At 36.2% G+C, this 16,236-nt stretch overlaps 1 protein-coding gene across 8 annotated transcripts in view; it reads left to right on the top strand.

The window, feature by feature from the left end:
• Septin7 (septin 7) overlaps positions 1 to 16,236 on the top strand; it is a 56,581-nt gene that overhangs the window by 8,967 nt on the left and 31,378 nt on the right. For 3 of the 8 annotated variants that reach the window (NM_001359736.1, NM_009859.4, NM_001359738.1), the window contains exons 2-3: positions 3,246 to 3,250; positions 4,437 to 4,539. In NM_001359736.1, the coding sequence (NP_001346665.1) occupies positions 4,530 to 4,539 (10 nt within the window). In that variant the 5' untranslated portion in view covers positions 3,246 to 3,250; positions 4,437 to 4,529. The remainder of the gene's footprint in view (positions 1 to 3,245; positions 3,251 to 4,436; positions 4,540 to 16,236) is intronic. The other 5 variants (XM_006510190.4, XM_030244282.1, XM_030244283.1 and 2 more) reach the window with 2 other exon arrangements.

A 16,236-nucleotide genomic window follows, 5' to 3' on the forward strand; every position in this document is an offset into this window, starting at 1 on the left:
TTGTTTTTATTATTTTTATTTGATTTTTTTACATTTGTTTATTTATCCTGGGGGTGGGCATACTTGGGGAGGTCAACTTGCAGGAGTGAGTTTGGGGGATCTGAGCTAAAGTCTTCATGTTTGCCAGCAAGCACCTTTACCCACAGAGCTATCCAGCTGGTTGGCTGTTAATTGACTTTAAAAAAAAATGCTGTAATGATGAATGATGATGACTTATGGTTTCAGTTCTCTAGTCTGACTCAAATACATAGATGTACACACTTAATTTTTTCAAGCTATTGCAAAAGTCTTTTAGCTTTAGCAGCTCTCCAACACCAAATATTCATACCATTTTAATGGTGAATGAAGTTCTTCAACATTTTTTTCTTTGGCTGTATAACTTAGAAATTTGACTAAGCAAATGCCTGAGAGTTGTAGTTATACTTATTATGTAATACATTAAGTAGTAGACATGCAAATTTTTGTGGTAATCTTTTTTTTTAATCTGTGATTGGCTTTCATAATTATAATGAGTTAGTTTTGCAATGGAGGTTTTACTATGTTACCTGGGCTGGCCTTGAGCCCAAGTGCTCAACTGACTCTGCTGCTCTACTTCTCCATTGGGGCTGGAACTGCAGCTGTGCATCATTACTGCCCCTCCCCCAACCCATATTAGAATTAATTGAAAAATTTGTAGGCAAATTCAATTGTCATTAAGTAAAATACCTAATGAACATACACACTAAAATCCAAAGATTGAATTTAAAACCATATAGGAAAGACCAAATGTTTATCCATGATATTTAAAGTTATTGATGCCACCCTTTGTATCTTTATAACCTGGTATTTATTTTCTTAAATTGCAATGACAGTGGGAGAAATAGAATCTATATGAATGACAAAAAAAGAAAAATCCAGCTCTTCAATTTTTTTAATATCGTGTTAGAACTTATTTGAAATATATTGTTATTCAAGTATTTTTTTGATTTCTAGAAACAGTTAAATGAATTTAACACAGCTCTATACAATGTATTTTACTTCTGTCAATCAACAGAGTAGTTTGCCTTCTCTTAAATAAGATATTTGATAGAGAAATAATATCTATTAACTAAAATATTTTATAAATACAAGTTATTATAAGAGATCAGTGTTGCTTCTTATGTAACTAGCTTGATCAGGGAGGACCTTCATGACCCAAGAATATTTTGGTGGGAGCCTAGGTGAAACTATACATTTATTTATATTTTCATGATTATAAATGTCATAATTACATCACTCACATACATATAAATAGCATTTCCTTACCCAGAGATTACTTCATTCGGCACTGTGACTATTTTACATGTGCAGGAAATGAATTGGTGGGTGGTTAAGACTTTCAGATGTAAAGACTTAGGTTGTTTTTAAAATTCAAGGTAAGGAAAGATGCTTAAGAAATGAAAACCTGGGCTGGAGAGATGGCTCAGTGGGTAAGAACACTGACTGCTCTTCTGAAGGTCCTGAGTTCAAATCCTAGCAACCACATGGTGGCTCACACCATCTGTAATGAGATTTGATGTCCTCTACTGGGGTGTCTGAAGACAGCTATGGTGTACTTACATATAATAAATCAATCAATCAATCCATCCATCCATCCTTGGGCTGGAGCTAGCGGGGCTGGAGAGAGAAGACAAAGTGTCTGAAGACAGCTCCACTGAACTTAGATATAATAAATAAATCTTAAAAAGAAAGAAATGAAACTTTACCTCCCCTGGTTAACAAAAATATTGTTAGTCTATTCTTTATACTGTATTTGCCAGGTTAGCTCCAGACTTTAGGTTTTGTATTTTCTGGGATACTTGCATGCAGATTCTGGGAAATTTGTTGGAGGCAGTAGCCAACAGTTACCCAAGTTACCCTTGATTCCCCCCCCACCCCCACCCCCCCACCCCACTGGTGTTGTCTAATTTATTAGCACTATTCCACCAACTCTACCTTCAAAAACACTTCAAATATTTAATCTCTCATTGCTTTTTACTAGTAGCTTAATTTAATATACTCTTTCTTAGATTATTGCAGTAGTCTTCTTAATTCTTATTCCACTTCATTTAGCAGTAAGTTATCTTTAAAATGTTAATCAGGTCACTTGCTTGGGCAAAACCCTCCAGTGGTTTTCCCTCATGTCTAAAATAATATTCAAACTACTTACTTTGGCTGAGTCCTACATGATCTGGCCCCTGCCTGCCTCTCTGGCCTCATTTCCTATCCCGTTGTCTTTTTCTTCTGGTATAGATCACATATCTTCTCTTTTGTTCCTGAAAGTAGCAGATTTATTGCCAGTTTAGGGTCCTTCCTGTTGTCTGGAAAGCTTCCTGCCTTTTCTTAATTCAACCCTAAAACAGTACTGATTATGAACCAAAGACTGTTGAAGAAAAGACAATGAATGAGACACAGGTACATACTCTGAGGTGTTTTATGCCTTCTGTCTGGTGGGTTCCTTGATATGGCAAAAGAAAAGGATAGTTGCTGAAATTTTTTTTTAACTTTCAGATATTTTGCAACAGCACGTGCATGCATGTGTGTGACAGTTTTTGAAATTTTGCTTTTACTTATTAAGTATAAACTACTAGAAGACCTTAACTGCTTCATGAAGTACGTTGTACAAGTGTAAACTTGAGCCTTTCACAGGGAGTTTATCCTAATGTGATTTTTTTATGTGTTCCTTAAGTTGTCTCAGTTTTTACAGCCTATAGTTTACTTAATTTTTCCTTTGTGTTATGGCTTATCATCTTTAGTTACAATCTATATGTCTTTTATCTCTGAATTCATAGATTTTGAATTTAGCATTGTATGAAAAGCTATTAACTAAAATGTTTGTGTTTGTCTAAACTCGGATATTGACTGACAACAATATGAAATTCATAGTACACCTTCCTGAACTTCGTATCTCTACATTTTCCCCAGCATTTCCTGTAAGATTCCAGGTACATAGTATAGTAACTGGACTTTTATTAAAAGTTAAGACTGGAAATGTGAGAATATTACTTGTACATGCATATTGAGTCTGTCTCCAAATTTATTTTAATTTATTAATTTACTTTTAATTTGTTGAGTTACATGTAAGTAACTTTTATTTTTCTGTATTTTGCTATGCTGCAATGGATCTGCTACTCCTGTTTGGACTGAATGCGCCATTACAATTTGGAATTCTTCACTTGCTGTCTTCTGTGAATTTGTTCTGTTGGAATCTGGAACATTGGAATGATGGAAATGTTTCCATTACAAAGTAGCTGTGAGTATACTCACATTATGTAATTTATACAAAATCTTGTTTATAGTCTAAGTTAATTTTAACTTGTAATTAGATGAAATATGACCTTTAAGGAAACTTAAATTTTAAAATATAGTTTTAGCTGTACTTGTAATACTTAACTTTAAAATACTATATTCTGATTAGGCTCCTAAATATGTTCAAAATTAGCTTTTAATTTAATTGGCTACTTGGGTCTCCAGTATTTGGATTAAATGTTAGCTTACAATATTGGGAAGCATGGAAGTTGTGGCTCAGATATAAATAAAAAGTGTAGACCATTTAAATCCAGATGTGTTGGAGTAATGCTTTGCTATCAAGAGTTGTTTTACCATTAGAATTGAAATGTGTCAGAAACTTAGATGATGTTTCTACCTCTTGAGAGTATTTGCAACTATATTTAAATATGAGTAAGACTATTTCTGAAGTAAAATTAACCAGTAAGTCTCTACTCACTCCATAGTGTAACTATGAACAGTAGTTTTCATCAGTTCTTCAATTAAGAATTAGGCTTACTTGACCAATTTAGAATTAAATTTTTAAATATTACTTGTGAAATGATTATTTAGGTCATCAAAGAATCACAACTCCATATAGCTGACATAATTATAGTTTATTTTGAATCCATTATTTCATTTCATGAAGATGGAAGTAGCAAGATCATGGGTAATCTTGAAATGATAAAAGTGGGCCTGAGATTACATTGATTATGAAAACCTTCAAGATTTATGGAAAAGAGGTGCTTTAAGCACAAATATTTATTTTATTGCATGAGTCAAGATAATTTAAAGGAACATGTAAGTGTGGGAATTAGTTTGAGCAAAGGCTCTCATTATATACATTTAAGGGGATTTGAATTTTTTTGTGGTTAAAACTTCTTCGTTATTTTGTTGCTTTAGTTTGTTGGTCAGTTCTTGTTACTAACTTACTGTATTTGCTCTGAAATAGGCAATCCTTCATCCCTGGGTTTTAATAGTCATTTTATTTTCAAGTCATGTTTAATTTATTCTGTACTTTTTGCAATTAGTGCTTTCATTGATGATAATATAAGCTATTTGATTTGTTATGAAGAATAGTTTGTGTAATTTAAAAAAAATAGATGAATGTGGGGAATTTATAATGTTACGCGTTGATACATGAGTTACATGTTTCTTCTTACCTTCCTCAGCAACCGAAGAACCTTGAGGGCTATGTGGGCTTTGCCAACCTCCCAAATCAAGTGTACAGAAAATCCGTGAAAAGAGGATTTGAATTCACTCTTATGGTAGTAGGTGAGATGATTTCTTACTAATCTGTAGTTCTGCTCTTTTTAATCATTTTTGGATAAATTTAAAAATAATATCTCAGCCGGGTGTGGTGGTGCACACCTTTACTCCCAGCCCTTGGGAGGCAGAGGCAGGCGGATTTCTGAGTTCGAGGCCAGCCTGGTCTACAAAGTGAGTTCCAGGACAGCCAGGGCTATACAGAGAAACCCTGTCTCAAAAAGACCAATAAATAAATAAATAAACAAATAAATAAATGTATAAGTAAGTAAGTAAATAAATAAATAAATAAAATTAAATTAAAAATAATATCTTAAATTACAGTGAATGCATGTTGTATTTTATCTCATGTGCAAACATTTAAAAATACAGCTATTGCATAATAGGGTTTATATCTCCTCTATCTCCTTCCTTTGGTAAAAGTTGAGAACTGAGAAATGATGGGCGGTAGCTGTTGAGTAGCCTCTCCGAGTGATTGCTAAAGGAAAGCCACCAAGTGGTGCTTGCTACTAGAGGATGTTTGTCCTCTGACTAATCACCTTCAGTGGAGTTGTGTCCCATGAGCACTTACGTTCAGCAATTATTTGCTTTGAATTTTGGAAAGAAAGGTGTATTAAAATGTCATAATTCAAATGATTATCTTTCGATTTACATTCTTTGTGTGGATATTGTGGGGAAATGTTATTCTCCTTGTTTTGTAATTCAGTCTGAACACTTAATCTGTAATCCATTTGAAGTATCATTAAAGGTTATTTTGAATATAGGTTGGTTAATGTCATTATATATAAAGAAACAGCATGTATTTTTACCCCGGGATAAGTTGAGTATATTCAAAGGCATTCTTATTTTCAAGTGACTATTTTCACTGGCTAGAGGTTGATTTAAAAGCCTAAGATCATGAGTGTAAAGGAAATTGGTTATATTTCCTTGCTCCTGTTTTAAGGTGAAAGCAGGACAGTGGATGAAATTAAGCCCATGCTGGACTTAAACAGTGTATAGTGTATATTGTTTTGCTAATCATGTTTTACCACATGTTTATATTAAGTTGCTAGATTTAACTGAATACTCTTTACTGAAGGGAACAGTATTTTTCTCAATTACATTTTTTCCCTATTGGCTAATTTTTTTGCATTTTGGAAGTGGGACTTATTATAATAGTTGATGTGGTTAAAACATTACAATTTTATCCTTAATAGTGTTGGTGTAGTGGTTTGAGTGAAAAAGTCCCTCATATCTGAACATTTATTTCCCAGTTGCTGGTTATGACACTGTTTGGGGAGGTTTAGGTGGTATGGCCTTACTGGAGGAAGAAGTCACTGGGATCAGACTTTGAGAGTTTACAGCTTCTCATTACTCCCAACTTGCTCTGTAAGCTTCATACTTATGGTTAAGAATGCAAGCTCTCAGTTTCCTACCTCAGCTGCCTTGCCTCTTGCCATGATGGATTCTTACCCTCTGGAACTTGTAAGCCTAAATAAATTCTTTCTTTTCAAAGTTGCTTTGGTTGTGTGGTTTTTATCATAGCAACAGAACAGTAGCTAAGACAGTTGGTTATCTTGATTGATTCTGGCTGGGTAGAAGTAGTGTATATGTAGCTTTGGAGCAAAGGTGAGCCTAGATAGGTGGATAGAGTCAAGTTTACCTTTTCTTCTATAATTTGACAACCTTATAATTATATATAAAGAAACACTGCATCTTACTTTTAAGAGATGTTAGTGATTTTAAATGATAAACTGTAGACAGTATGAGTCACTAAGTGTGGTGGTTTGAATAGGTGTGGTTCCCATAGACTCATGGTTGAATGCTTGGCTCATAGCAAGTAGTACTGTTAGAAGCCTTGTTGGAGAAAAGTGTGTCACTGTGTGGACAGACTTTGAAGTTCCTGTGATCAAGCTTGCTGATTGTGGAACTTAGTCCCCTTCTGCTGCCTGTGGAGGATCAAGATGTAGAACTCTCAGCTCCTTATTTAGCACCATGGTTGCCTGGATGCTGCCACGTTTCCTGCCATGATGATAATGGACTAAACCTACGAAATTATTAGCCCGCCCCAATCAAAATGTTTTCCTTTATAAGAGATGCCTTGCTTATGGTGTCTCTTCATATCAATAAAACCCCAAGACACTAAGAGAACTCTTAAAAGTTTTTACATTAAAATTTTAGTTTAAAGATAATAGCATTTGAATGTGTTTTTAGTAGAATGTCTGGTCGTTTGAATAAGATTTCCTCTATAGTCTCTGTTGTGCTGTTTGAGGCAGGCTGGAAGGTGTGGCTTTCCTGGAAGACCTTTATCACTGGCAGCAGGCCTTACCATATTCCCAGTTGGCTCTCTGTTTTATGTTTGTGATTCAAAATGTGGGCTCTCAGCTTGCTGCTCCAGCTATGCCTACTGCCATGATTTCCCTGTTCTCACGAGACTCTAATCTTCTGGAACCATAAACCCAGGTAAACTCTTAAGTTGCTTTGGTCATGGTGTTTCATCAAAGCAACACAATATACTTTGTGTAGCCCGGCTATCATGGAACTCACTCTGTAGACCAGGCTGGCCTCGAACTCAGAGATCTGCCAGCTTCTGCTTCCCAAGTGCTGGGATTAAAGGCGTGCACCATCATGCCCAGCCAGCTTGCCTTTATTTAAGGGGAAAAAACCACCCATCCCAGGACTACTTTCCTAGAGGTGGCACTGCCTACTGGGCTGGAGCTGGAGCCTCCTATATCAATCATTAATCAAGAAAGTGTCCCACAGATTTGACAGAGGCCTTCTCTCAGTTGAGGTCCCTGCCTTTTAGATCCCCTCTCTCTCTACCCGCACCCCTCCCCCAAATTACCAACACAGTATCTGAGGATCAAGGTCATATTGTGTTATTTTCCTATGTTTTTTGTGGGTTTGGGAAGCAGGAGCCAGGGCATGTTTAGTAGGCTAAAGTCATCTGATCCTGATTCTCTTTAGAGGAAGCATTAAGTCTCTTAGTGGATCTTATTTATGAGCTTTACTGAGGAATCCTCTAATAAAATGCAACTTGTTTGCTGTTCCTGCCATAGTGTTTCTAATGTGGGAGGATGGCCGTGAATGTACTCTGTAGCAGTTCTAGTTTGCTTTCTGTTGCTTGTAATAATCACCATGGTCAAAAGGCAAGACAAAAAACAAACAAACAAACAAACAAACAAACACCACAAACTTGGGGGAGAAGAGGGTTTCTTACAGCTTGGTTTCTCATGAAAAGAATTGAAGGCAGGAACTGAAGTAGAGGCTATGAAGGAATACTGTTTACTGGCTTGCTCCTTCCTCATGGCTTGTTAGATTATTTTCTTATAGAGTTGAGGTCCGTATGCCAGACTTGGTACTACCCACAGTGGGCTGTGCTCTTCTGTATCAGTCATTAATGAAGAAACTGCTCCACAGACTTGCCTGTGGGACAGTCTGATGGAGACATTTTCTCAATTTAAATTCCTCTCTTTTCCCTGTTGACCCTCCCCTAGCTTGTGTCAGGTTGACAAAAACGGACAAGGGCAGTAGCAAATTATGGTATTGAATTGGTCCTTCTGCTTATCCCTGTTCAGTCCTTGAGTTAGAATTATACCCACCTATAATACATTTTTCCCTCTTCATGATAAAGTCTTAACTAAGGATAAAGAAAAACAGGTTTACTATTTTATTTTCCACTGCTCCTTGAATATTGTTTTAATTATATTTGTATAGTAAGTGTATGTAGGGACTAAAGCTTTTTTATCTATATAGTGTTGTGCCTAACTATCCCCAAATAAATATCTCCATATAGTGATCCTAACTTCAGATCCTAACTTTCAGGCCTTAGGCTGAGGCTAACAGCATTATTATTATTATTATTATTATTATTATTATTATTATTATTTGTAAGTCATAGAAAGCATTATGTCTGTAACTCATAGGAAGCTGAATCCATCTAATATAATATTCTTTTCTTAAAAATTGCAAGATGTTCTTTATGAGCTAGGTTCTCATTTTTGAAATCCAAATCCAGAACCATTTAGATTGACATAAACTGAGAATTTTAAATGGTGATTTCTTTATAAAATATTTTACTTTGTGTGTGTGGTGATGGTGGGGAGACTTAAATTAATAATCTTTTCAGAAATATTTGTTTAGTCATTAATTTTAACATCTTTATGTCAAAGAGGCATGGCATGCAATTTCATGTTTTGTCTTTCAAAGTAGCTTATAATTTGTATCAGAAAAATTGAACATAAAAAGATATGCTATTTCCAGGTAATAGAAGTAGAAGTATAATAATAAGAATCATAAAATTTAAAAGTTCAGAGGTACTTTTTTGAGAATAGAATTGAGGTAGGGATTGAAGTAGAAAATAAGTAAGTAGTTAGAGGAACAGGCCAATGCAGAACTCTAACACACACACACACACACACACACACACACACACACAAACACACACTCTCTCTGTCTCTGTCTCTGTCTCTCTCTCTCTCTCTTTGCTATCTATCTTTCTATCAACAGTGATACATATTACAAGAGGGTTTATTAGATTTGCCTACATGAGTTTAATTGGGTTGTTCAACAGCCATGTGCACGCTGGAGAAATGGAAAACCTGGTAGTTTAATCCATCTATGTTCCAGTGTCAGTGAAAGAGACTAGCTGCCTCAGGGTGTAAGCACCTACCTGTAGATAACTGAGGAGTGCAGGCAAAGCAAAAGCATTTCCCCCAGACTTCTTTCTATTTGGGCTACTCCAGAGAAGTGCTGCTCACCCTGGAGGGGAATTTCTTCTCAGCTAATCCTTTTTAGGATTACTCTTACATATTTTCCCAGAGCCCTATTTCTTAGTTGATTTCAGATCCAATCAAGGTGATAACCAAATTGGTAACCAAGGTTATCAATCACACCACCTTTTCATAATTTTTGTGTCAGGCACATGTTTATTATGTATGTTAAGTCACAATCTATAGTAACCATTTCAGAGATGAAATTGAGGTATTTAGCTGTTCATGGATGCAAATGCAGTCTTTTTCTGACTGCTAACATCCATGTAAAGGCTCTTTTGAGAATAATAAGTATATATTAATACTCAGTTGAATACAGTGAAGCCAGTCTATCTAGAGAATTTATCATTGCAAATCTTTGCTTAAAAATTAATTAATTAAATTAAATAATTAAGTTAATTAATTAATTAATTCGGAGCTGAGACTGAAGGAATGACCATCCAGAGACTGCCCCACCCAGGGCTCCATCCCATAAACAACCACCAAACCCAGACACTACTGAATATGCCAACAAGATTTTGCTGACAGGACCCTGTTACAGTTCTCTTGAGGGAGAGTTATATATGCCAGTGCCTGGCAAATACAGAAGTGGATGCTCACAGTCATCTATTGGATGGAACACAGGGTCCCCAATGAAGGAGTTAGAGAAAGTACCCAAGGAGCTGAAGGTGTCTGTAACCCTATAGGAGGAACAGCAATATGAACTAACCAGTACCCCCAGAGCTTGTGTCTCTAGCTGCATATGTAGCAGAGGATGGCCTACTCAGCCATCAATGGGAGGAGAGGCCCTTCGTCTTGCGAAGATTATGTGCCCCAGTACAGGGGAATGCCAGGGCCTGGAAGCTGGAGTGAGTGGCTTGGGGAGCAGGGGAAGGGGGGAGGGGATAGGGGGTTTTAGGAGAGAAAACTAGGAAAGGGGATAGCATTTGAAATGTAAATGAAGAAAATACCTAATAAAAAATTAATTAAAAACCAGTATCAGGCTGGGTGTGGTGATGCAGTAGAAGGCTGAGGCAGGCCTTTGAGTTCCAGGCCAGCCCAGGCTACATAGTGAGACACTGTCTCAAACAAAGCAAAAGCAGAACTCCATTATTAAAACTACCAAGAACCAATGTCAGGTTTGTCATATAATGAAGCAGTTTACATCTGTGTTTAATGAGAAATGTCTCATTCTTGATGGCATCTCTGTTTGCAGTCCCCTAAACAAAGTGACTGGGTGTGAAAGCTCCCACTATGCCGAATTCTTCGCCTCATTAAATCGTATTTAGTAGTAAATCTCATACCTGGTCCAAAAGGAAAAAGCTCTGTAAATAAATAAATAAATAAATATCAGATACATTTCTATGTGTTGTGTGTGTTACATGCATAATACATATGTTTGAGTCAGTGTCTAACTCTGCAGCTTGATTTTTAATTTTTAAGAAAAGATTTGCAATCAGGAAGTCTCTAGATAGACTGGCTTCACAACTGAGTATTAGTATACTCATTATTAAAAGAGCCTCTAAATGCATGTTAATAACAGAAACAGACTGAATACATGTACATATTGAATACTGAATACATATACATAATACATACATATATTACAGAAGGAATGTGTCTTATAAAGCTATGACTCTGATTTCAGTCTTTTTTTCTAATACTTGATTTTTTTATCTACTTTATATCCTGATTGCAGCGCCCTCCTTCCTTTCCTCCAAGTCCTGTCCTTACAAATCCCTCTTCTCACTACCCCCTCCACTTCTGCTCAGAGAAGGGGAAGCCCCCCTGGGTACCACCCCACCTTGGGACATCCAAACCCACCAAGACTAAAGCATATCCTCTCCCACTGAGGCCCAACCATGCAGTCCATGTAGGGGGAAGGGGATCCAATGGCAGGCAACAGAGTCAGAGACAGCACCCTCCACCCCACCCCCACACACACTTGAGATATTTGAGAACCCACATGAAGACCAAGCTACAAATGTCTGCTACAAATGTGTAGAGGATCTAGGTTCTACCCGTGCATGCTCTTTGGTTGGCAGTTCAGTCTCTGAGCTCCCATGGGCCCAGGCTAATTTACCCTGCAGGTCCTCTTGTGGTGTCCTTGATCTTCTCTGGCTCAGTCTTAAGCCCCTTTTTATTAGTACATTTTCATGACTTAATTTTTTTTTCTGTTCTGTTTTTTTGTTTTTCGAGACAGGGTTTTTCTGTATAGCCCTGGCTGTCCTGGAACTCACTTTGTAGACCAGGCTGGCCTTGAACTCAGAAATCCGCCTGCCTCTGCCTCCCAAGTGCTGGGATTAAAGGTGTGGGCCACCACTGCCCGGCTTCATGACTTAATTTTAAGATTCAGAACTATGGGTGAAGTGGAGAAAAAGATCAGGGATGTTAGGACAATTAATAGGTTAAATGATTGATTAGGCTTTAATTTGGACTTTAGTTGAATTTCTTTAAATACAAACATTGGGAAATAACTATTATGCTTCTATTCTCTAGTGAAGTATAGCTTTTTGGACAGAGCCAGTAAGATTTAGTCCATTTAAAAGATGGTTTGTTATTTTCTCATAAACAGTATTTAGCTGTTTAACTTGAATTAACTGGTAGTTTTGATGCCTTCATTAAAATCCATTCCCACTGGCTATGTTCAAATGTTGCCATAATCTTACATAGTACCTTCTATATACTAGAATTTCTTTCTTTAAAAAAAAGTTCTGTTGTGTGTGTACGCGCATGTGTTCAAATGACCTTTGTTTTTGGTGCCAAATAATATTCTGTTTTTTAGATGTATCATTGTTTATCTCTTTATTACTAAAAAAAAATCTTGATTTCTTGTAATTTTGGACAATTATAAACAAGCTACAGGAAGTTGTGGAGGTTTTTGTCTTAGACACTAGTTTTTTACTTGCATGTATGATTACTGTATCTACATGATTAAAGTATTTTTCTCAAGAAATCATAAAACTGACTTCCCAAGTGACTACACTCTTACGCATTCACAGAAGCAATGAGTGATAGTTTCTATCGGTTCTATTACTCCACATATTTTTCAGCATTTTATTTTGTCAGTGTTCTTAATTTGAACAACCTAATAGGTGTTGAACTCTATCTTACATTTTCATTTACGTTTCCTTACTGACATATAAAATAGTCTTATATACTTATTTGGCACTTGTGTGTCTTATGTAGTAATGTATCAAAGTATTGGGTACTTTAACCAATTGTAAAGAGTCCATATATATTTTTTGGATAATAGTACATCAGTCCTGTATCAGGTGGGGAGAGGTGTGTGTGCGCATACGTGCATGTTTGTGTATGCGTTCCGTCTTTTCATTCTATAGACATTGCCTTTCACAGAACTGAAGTGTTTGAGTTTAATACAGTCTAGCTTCTCAGTGGTTCCTTTTCATGAGCTCTACCTTTAGTGTTCTTGTCATTGCTATGTCAGGGACATCTAGGTTTACTTATGCTATCTCCTGTTTTTGCATTTTCAAATCGGACTATGATCTATTTTTTTTTTAATTGTGAAAGGTGTGAAACATGTGGAGATTCACTTTTTAGTGGATCATGAATAGTCGGGTATAACACATGTAGTTATTTCAGTACCACTTGTGGGAATAACTTTTACTCTGGAATATACCTTTATTTCTGTGTAAGATTGGCTGACTCTTGGTTTCTCTAGGTTGTCTGTTCTATGTTAATCTGTTTCACATGTATATAAGCATATGTACACGTAGACATATGAACATAAGGTGTATACAAAATACATAGTTGAATATATTGTTTCTATTATTTTGAGCAAAATATTATGTTAGATCAATTAGAAATAAGAAAGAAATGAGGATCAGAAAACTAAAAGTTAGGGCTGGTAAGATGGCTTAGCAGTTTAAGAGCACTGGGTGCTCTTCTGGAAGTTCTGAGTTCAATTCCCAGTAACCACCTGGTGACTCACAACCATCTACAAGGGGATCTGATGCCATCTTCTGACCTGTGTGTGTTGTATGAGCGTTCCAGATATTTTGTCCTATTTTGACCACCCCCGACCTCTGCCATTCTATGTAGAAGTTTTTAGTTTGATGTAATCTTGTAGTCCTGCTTATTTCCCATCCCTAGTTGGATGTCTGTGCTTTTAAACCCTAAACTGAGAACCCAGTAATTGCTGAGATATATTTCACTTACCAGTTTTCTTTGCTTCTTCCTTGTGATTTTACAGTTTCAGGTCTTATACTTAAATTTCTAATTTTGAGTTGAATTTTGTAATATCAATTTTGCATTTGGACATTCAGTTTCTTTAACACTGTTTATTGAAGGAGCTATTCTTCCTGTTGTGTTTTTTCTCATTTATGTTCTTTGCTGAAAACCAATTGGCCATACAATTATTTCATAATTATATTTCTGAGCGTTCTCTTCTGTGTATCTGCTTCTCAATAGTCCTGTAATGTAATCTGAAATCAGTTTAATGCCTTACTTTGTTTATGTTGCTTTGATACTTAGAATCATTTTTTTTTCCTTTTTAGGTGTTTGTGTATGTGTATGTAGGTGTGTGGTGTTTAATTTTAAGATCTGTTGGCTACTCTTAAAGACTTATTTTGACTATACTCAGACTTAGAAGTAGAATCTCTCAGTGAGGACAGCTTTCATCTCTTGGCAATCTGTTGGCGCTTTTCTTTGACTTCCTTCATTCTCTTGGTCAAAAGTTTAGCACATTCTGCAGTCTCCTTGTTTTTTAGTGCATTGTTTCTTCAGAGCAATATGTTGGCATTTGTGTTGCAGGACACTCGGGGTAACAAGATGCTGAATCATGGGTTTTTTGATCCTGGGCTTCTTGGCTAAATCTTTGTTTTAGGTCTTTCTGACAGTATATTGGTGACCATCTTTTTAAGAGAGATTGACAAGTTTTCCCTGTCCTGCTAGCTCTTTTAATTCGTAACTGACAAGGAACAGTAGCATCTGTCAGGTCTGGGATATCCTTATCTTCTTTTTTTTTTTTTTTTTGGTCCAACAATATTCAAGTTGAGAACATTTAGATTGGAATCTACAATTCATCTGCAAACAAATTTGTGCTTCCTCTCTCCAGTTCTCCTTAATCTACCACAGAACACCTCTTACTCAACAGGAGGTACACTCTGTTGTCAGTCAAGATTCCTTGATTCATGAGAAAACCGCTGATTCAGACCAACACAACCCTTCCACTCTTCATCCAGAGCATCAGCAGCCACTTCTGTGGCCATGTGCTTCTCATAGAACGGATGGAGCTTGTGCATCATCCACTTGAGTGACTTTGACAGCTCATGGCACCTGGGAGGCACCACAACAATGAACTTATTTCCAATTTTTAAAAAAAAGACTTAGTCATTCCTGAAATAATGTTTTACTTTACAGTAGAGGAAAATGTGTGTTATCCTACTGAGTTCTATGTTTTATCTGTATTGTTAGGTCTGCTTTGTTCATAATATAGTTTAGATCTTATTGTTTCCTTAGATTTTTGCCGATCTAGTTGTTCTATGACTGCAATGTTCAACTATAGTTATAGAACTATTTTATTTCTCCACTGTTATCATTGTTTCCTTTGCATTCCTTGACATTATGTTATTTGGTATATAAGTGTTACATCTTTATGAATTGATGTGTGTTTATAAGTGTCATATCTTTGTGAGTTGATAACTTTTATCAGCATAGAAAGTTCTTTTCTGACTGTCTTGATAGTTTTTTTTTAACTTCTATTTTGCGTGATATAGCGTAACTGTTCTACCTCTTTTGCATGGAGTGTCTTTCTAACCTGTCTGTATTCTTATGTCTAAAGTGACTTCTTTATAGATACCATGCAACTGTACAATGCTTTTTATTTATTTGATTCTAGAAAGATTCACATGTAAATGTTAGTGAAGAACTTGCACAATTCTGCTATTTGTTCTCTGGATATCTTATAACTTGAAGAATCTTAATTATTTTTTGAGATATTATAAACAGAACCCAGCCTGCATGTGTAAATGTTATTTACTCAAAACATGCCTGTTATTGTAAATTCAGTGATAAAAAATACATTAACTATTACATTGATCATTATGTTTTATACATTTTAACCTTTTATGTTTTTACAAAAATGAACTGTATGCTTGGTAGTATATACTGGACATAAAAAATTGAAGACTATGTGATCCCAGTAGAAATCATGCTGTAACTCTGTTCTTCTTTGTTGAGCATGTGCATGGAAGTGCATGTGTCCATTGGGGCTAGACGAGTTGGGTCACCTGGAACTGGAGTTTCAGACAGCTGTGAGCTGTCTGAAATAGGTGCAGGCAGCCTAATTCAGTTCCTTCCCAAGAACAGTATGCACTCTTAACGACTACTAAGCTGTCTTTCTAGTCCCAGATTTCTTTTACCATTCATTATTATCTGTAATAAAGATTAGTACTTTTACTTCTTATTTCACTGTGAAGCGGTGATATATAAACTAACTAATCTTTTTTGTCTCTTAAAGTGATTGCCTTTGGCTGCTAAAATATTTTTCTGTTAAATGTGTCAGTTACAGTATTAGATATGTTTCCTTTAAAGGTGATGGGATATGGGTGCTAAATTATTAAACATTTATTTTAAAAACCTTTGATAGTGTGGATCTTATTTGGTCAGTGTTTTACTTTTCCTGTGGCTGTGATAAAATACCCAGACAAAAGCAACATCAGAAGGGTGTACTTTGTACACAAGGGTCTCTTGTAGCTGGTGTCAGACACATGAGGCAGCTGGTCACATACCCAGTCAAGAACCAGAGAAAGTTGATTGTTTGCTCTCAGCTAGCTTCTTTTATGTAATCCAGGACCTTACCCCCTAGGCATTGCTGTCTCCCCTCAGCCCCCATTCTTTAAAAATGGGTTTTCCCATTTATATTACCCAAATCAAGATAATCCCTCACATTCATACCCAGTGGCTACTCTAAAGAAGCTGGAAATTTGTTTCCTAGGTGATTCAAGATTCTATC

This window comes from Mus musculus, chromosome 9 (assembly GCF_000001635.26).
Source record: "Mus musculus strain C57BL/6J chromosome 9, GRCm38.p6 C57BL/6J".
NCBI lineage: Eukaryota > Metazoa > Chordata > Mammalia > Rodentia > Muridae > Mus > Mus musculus.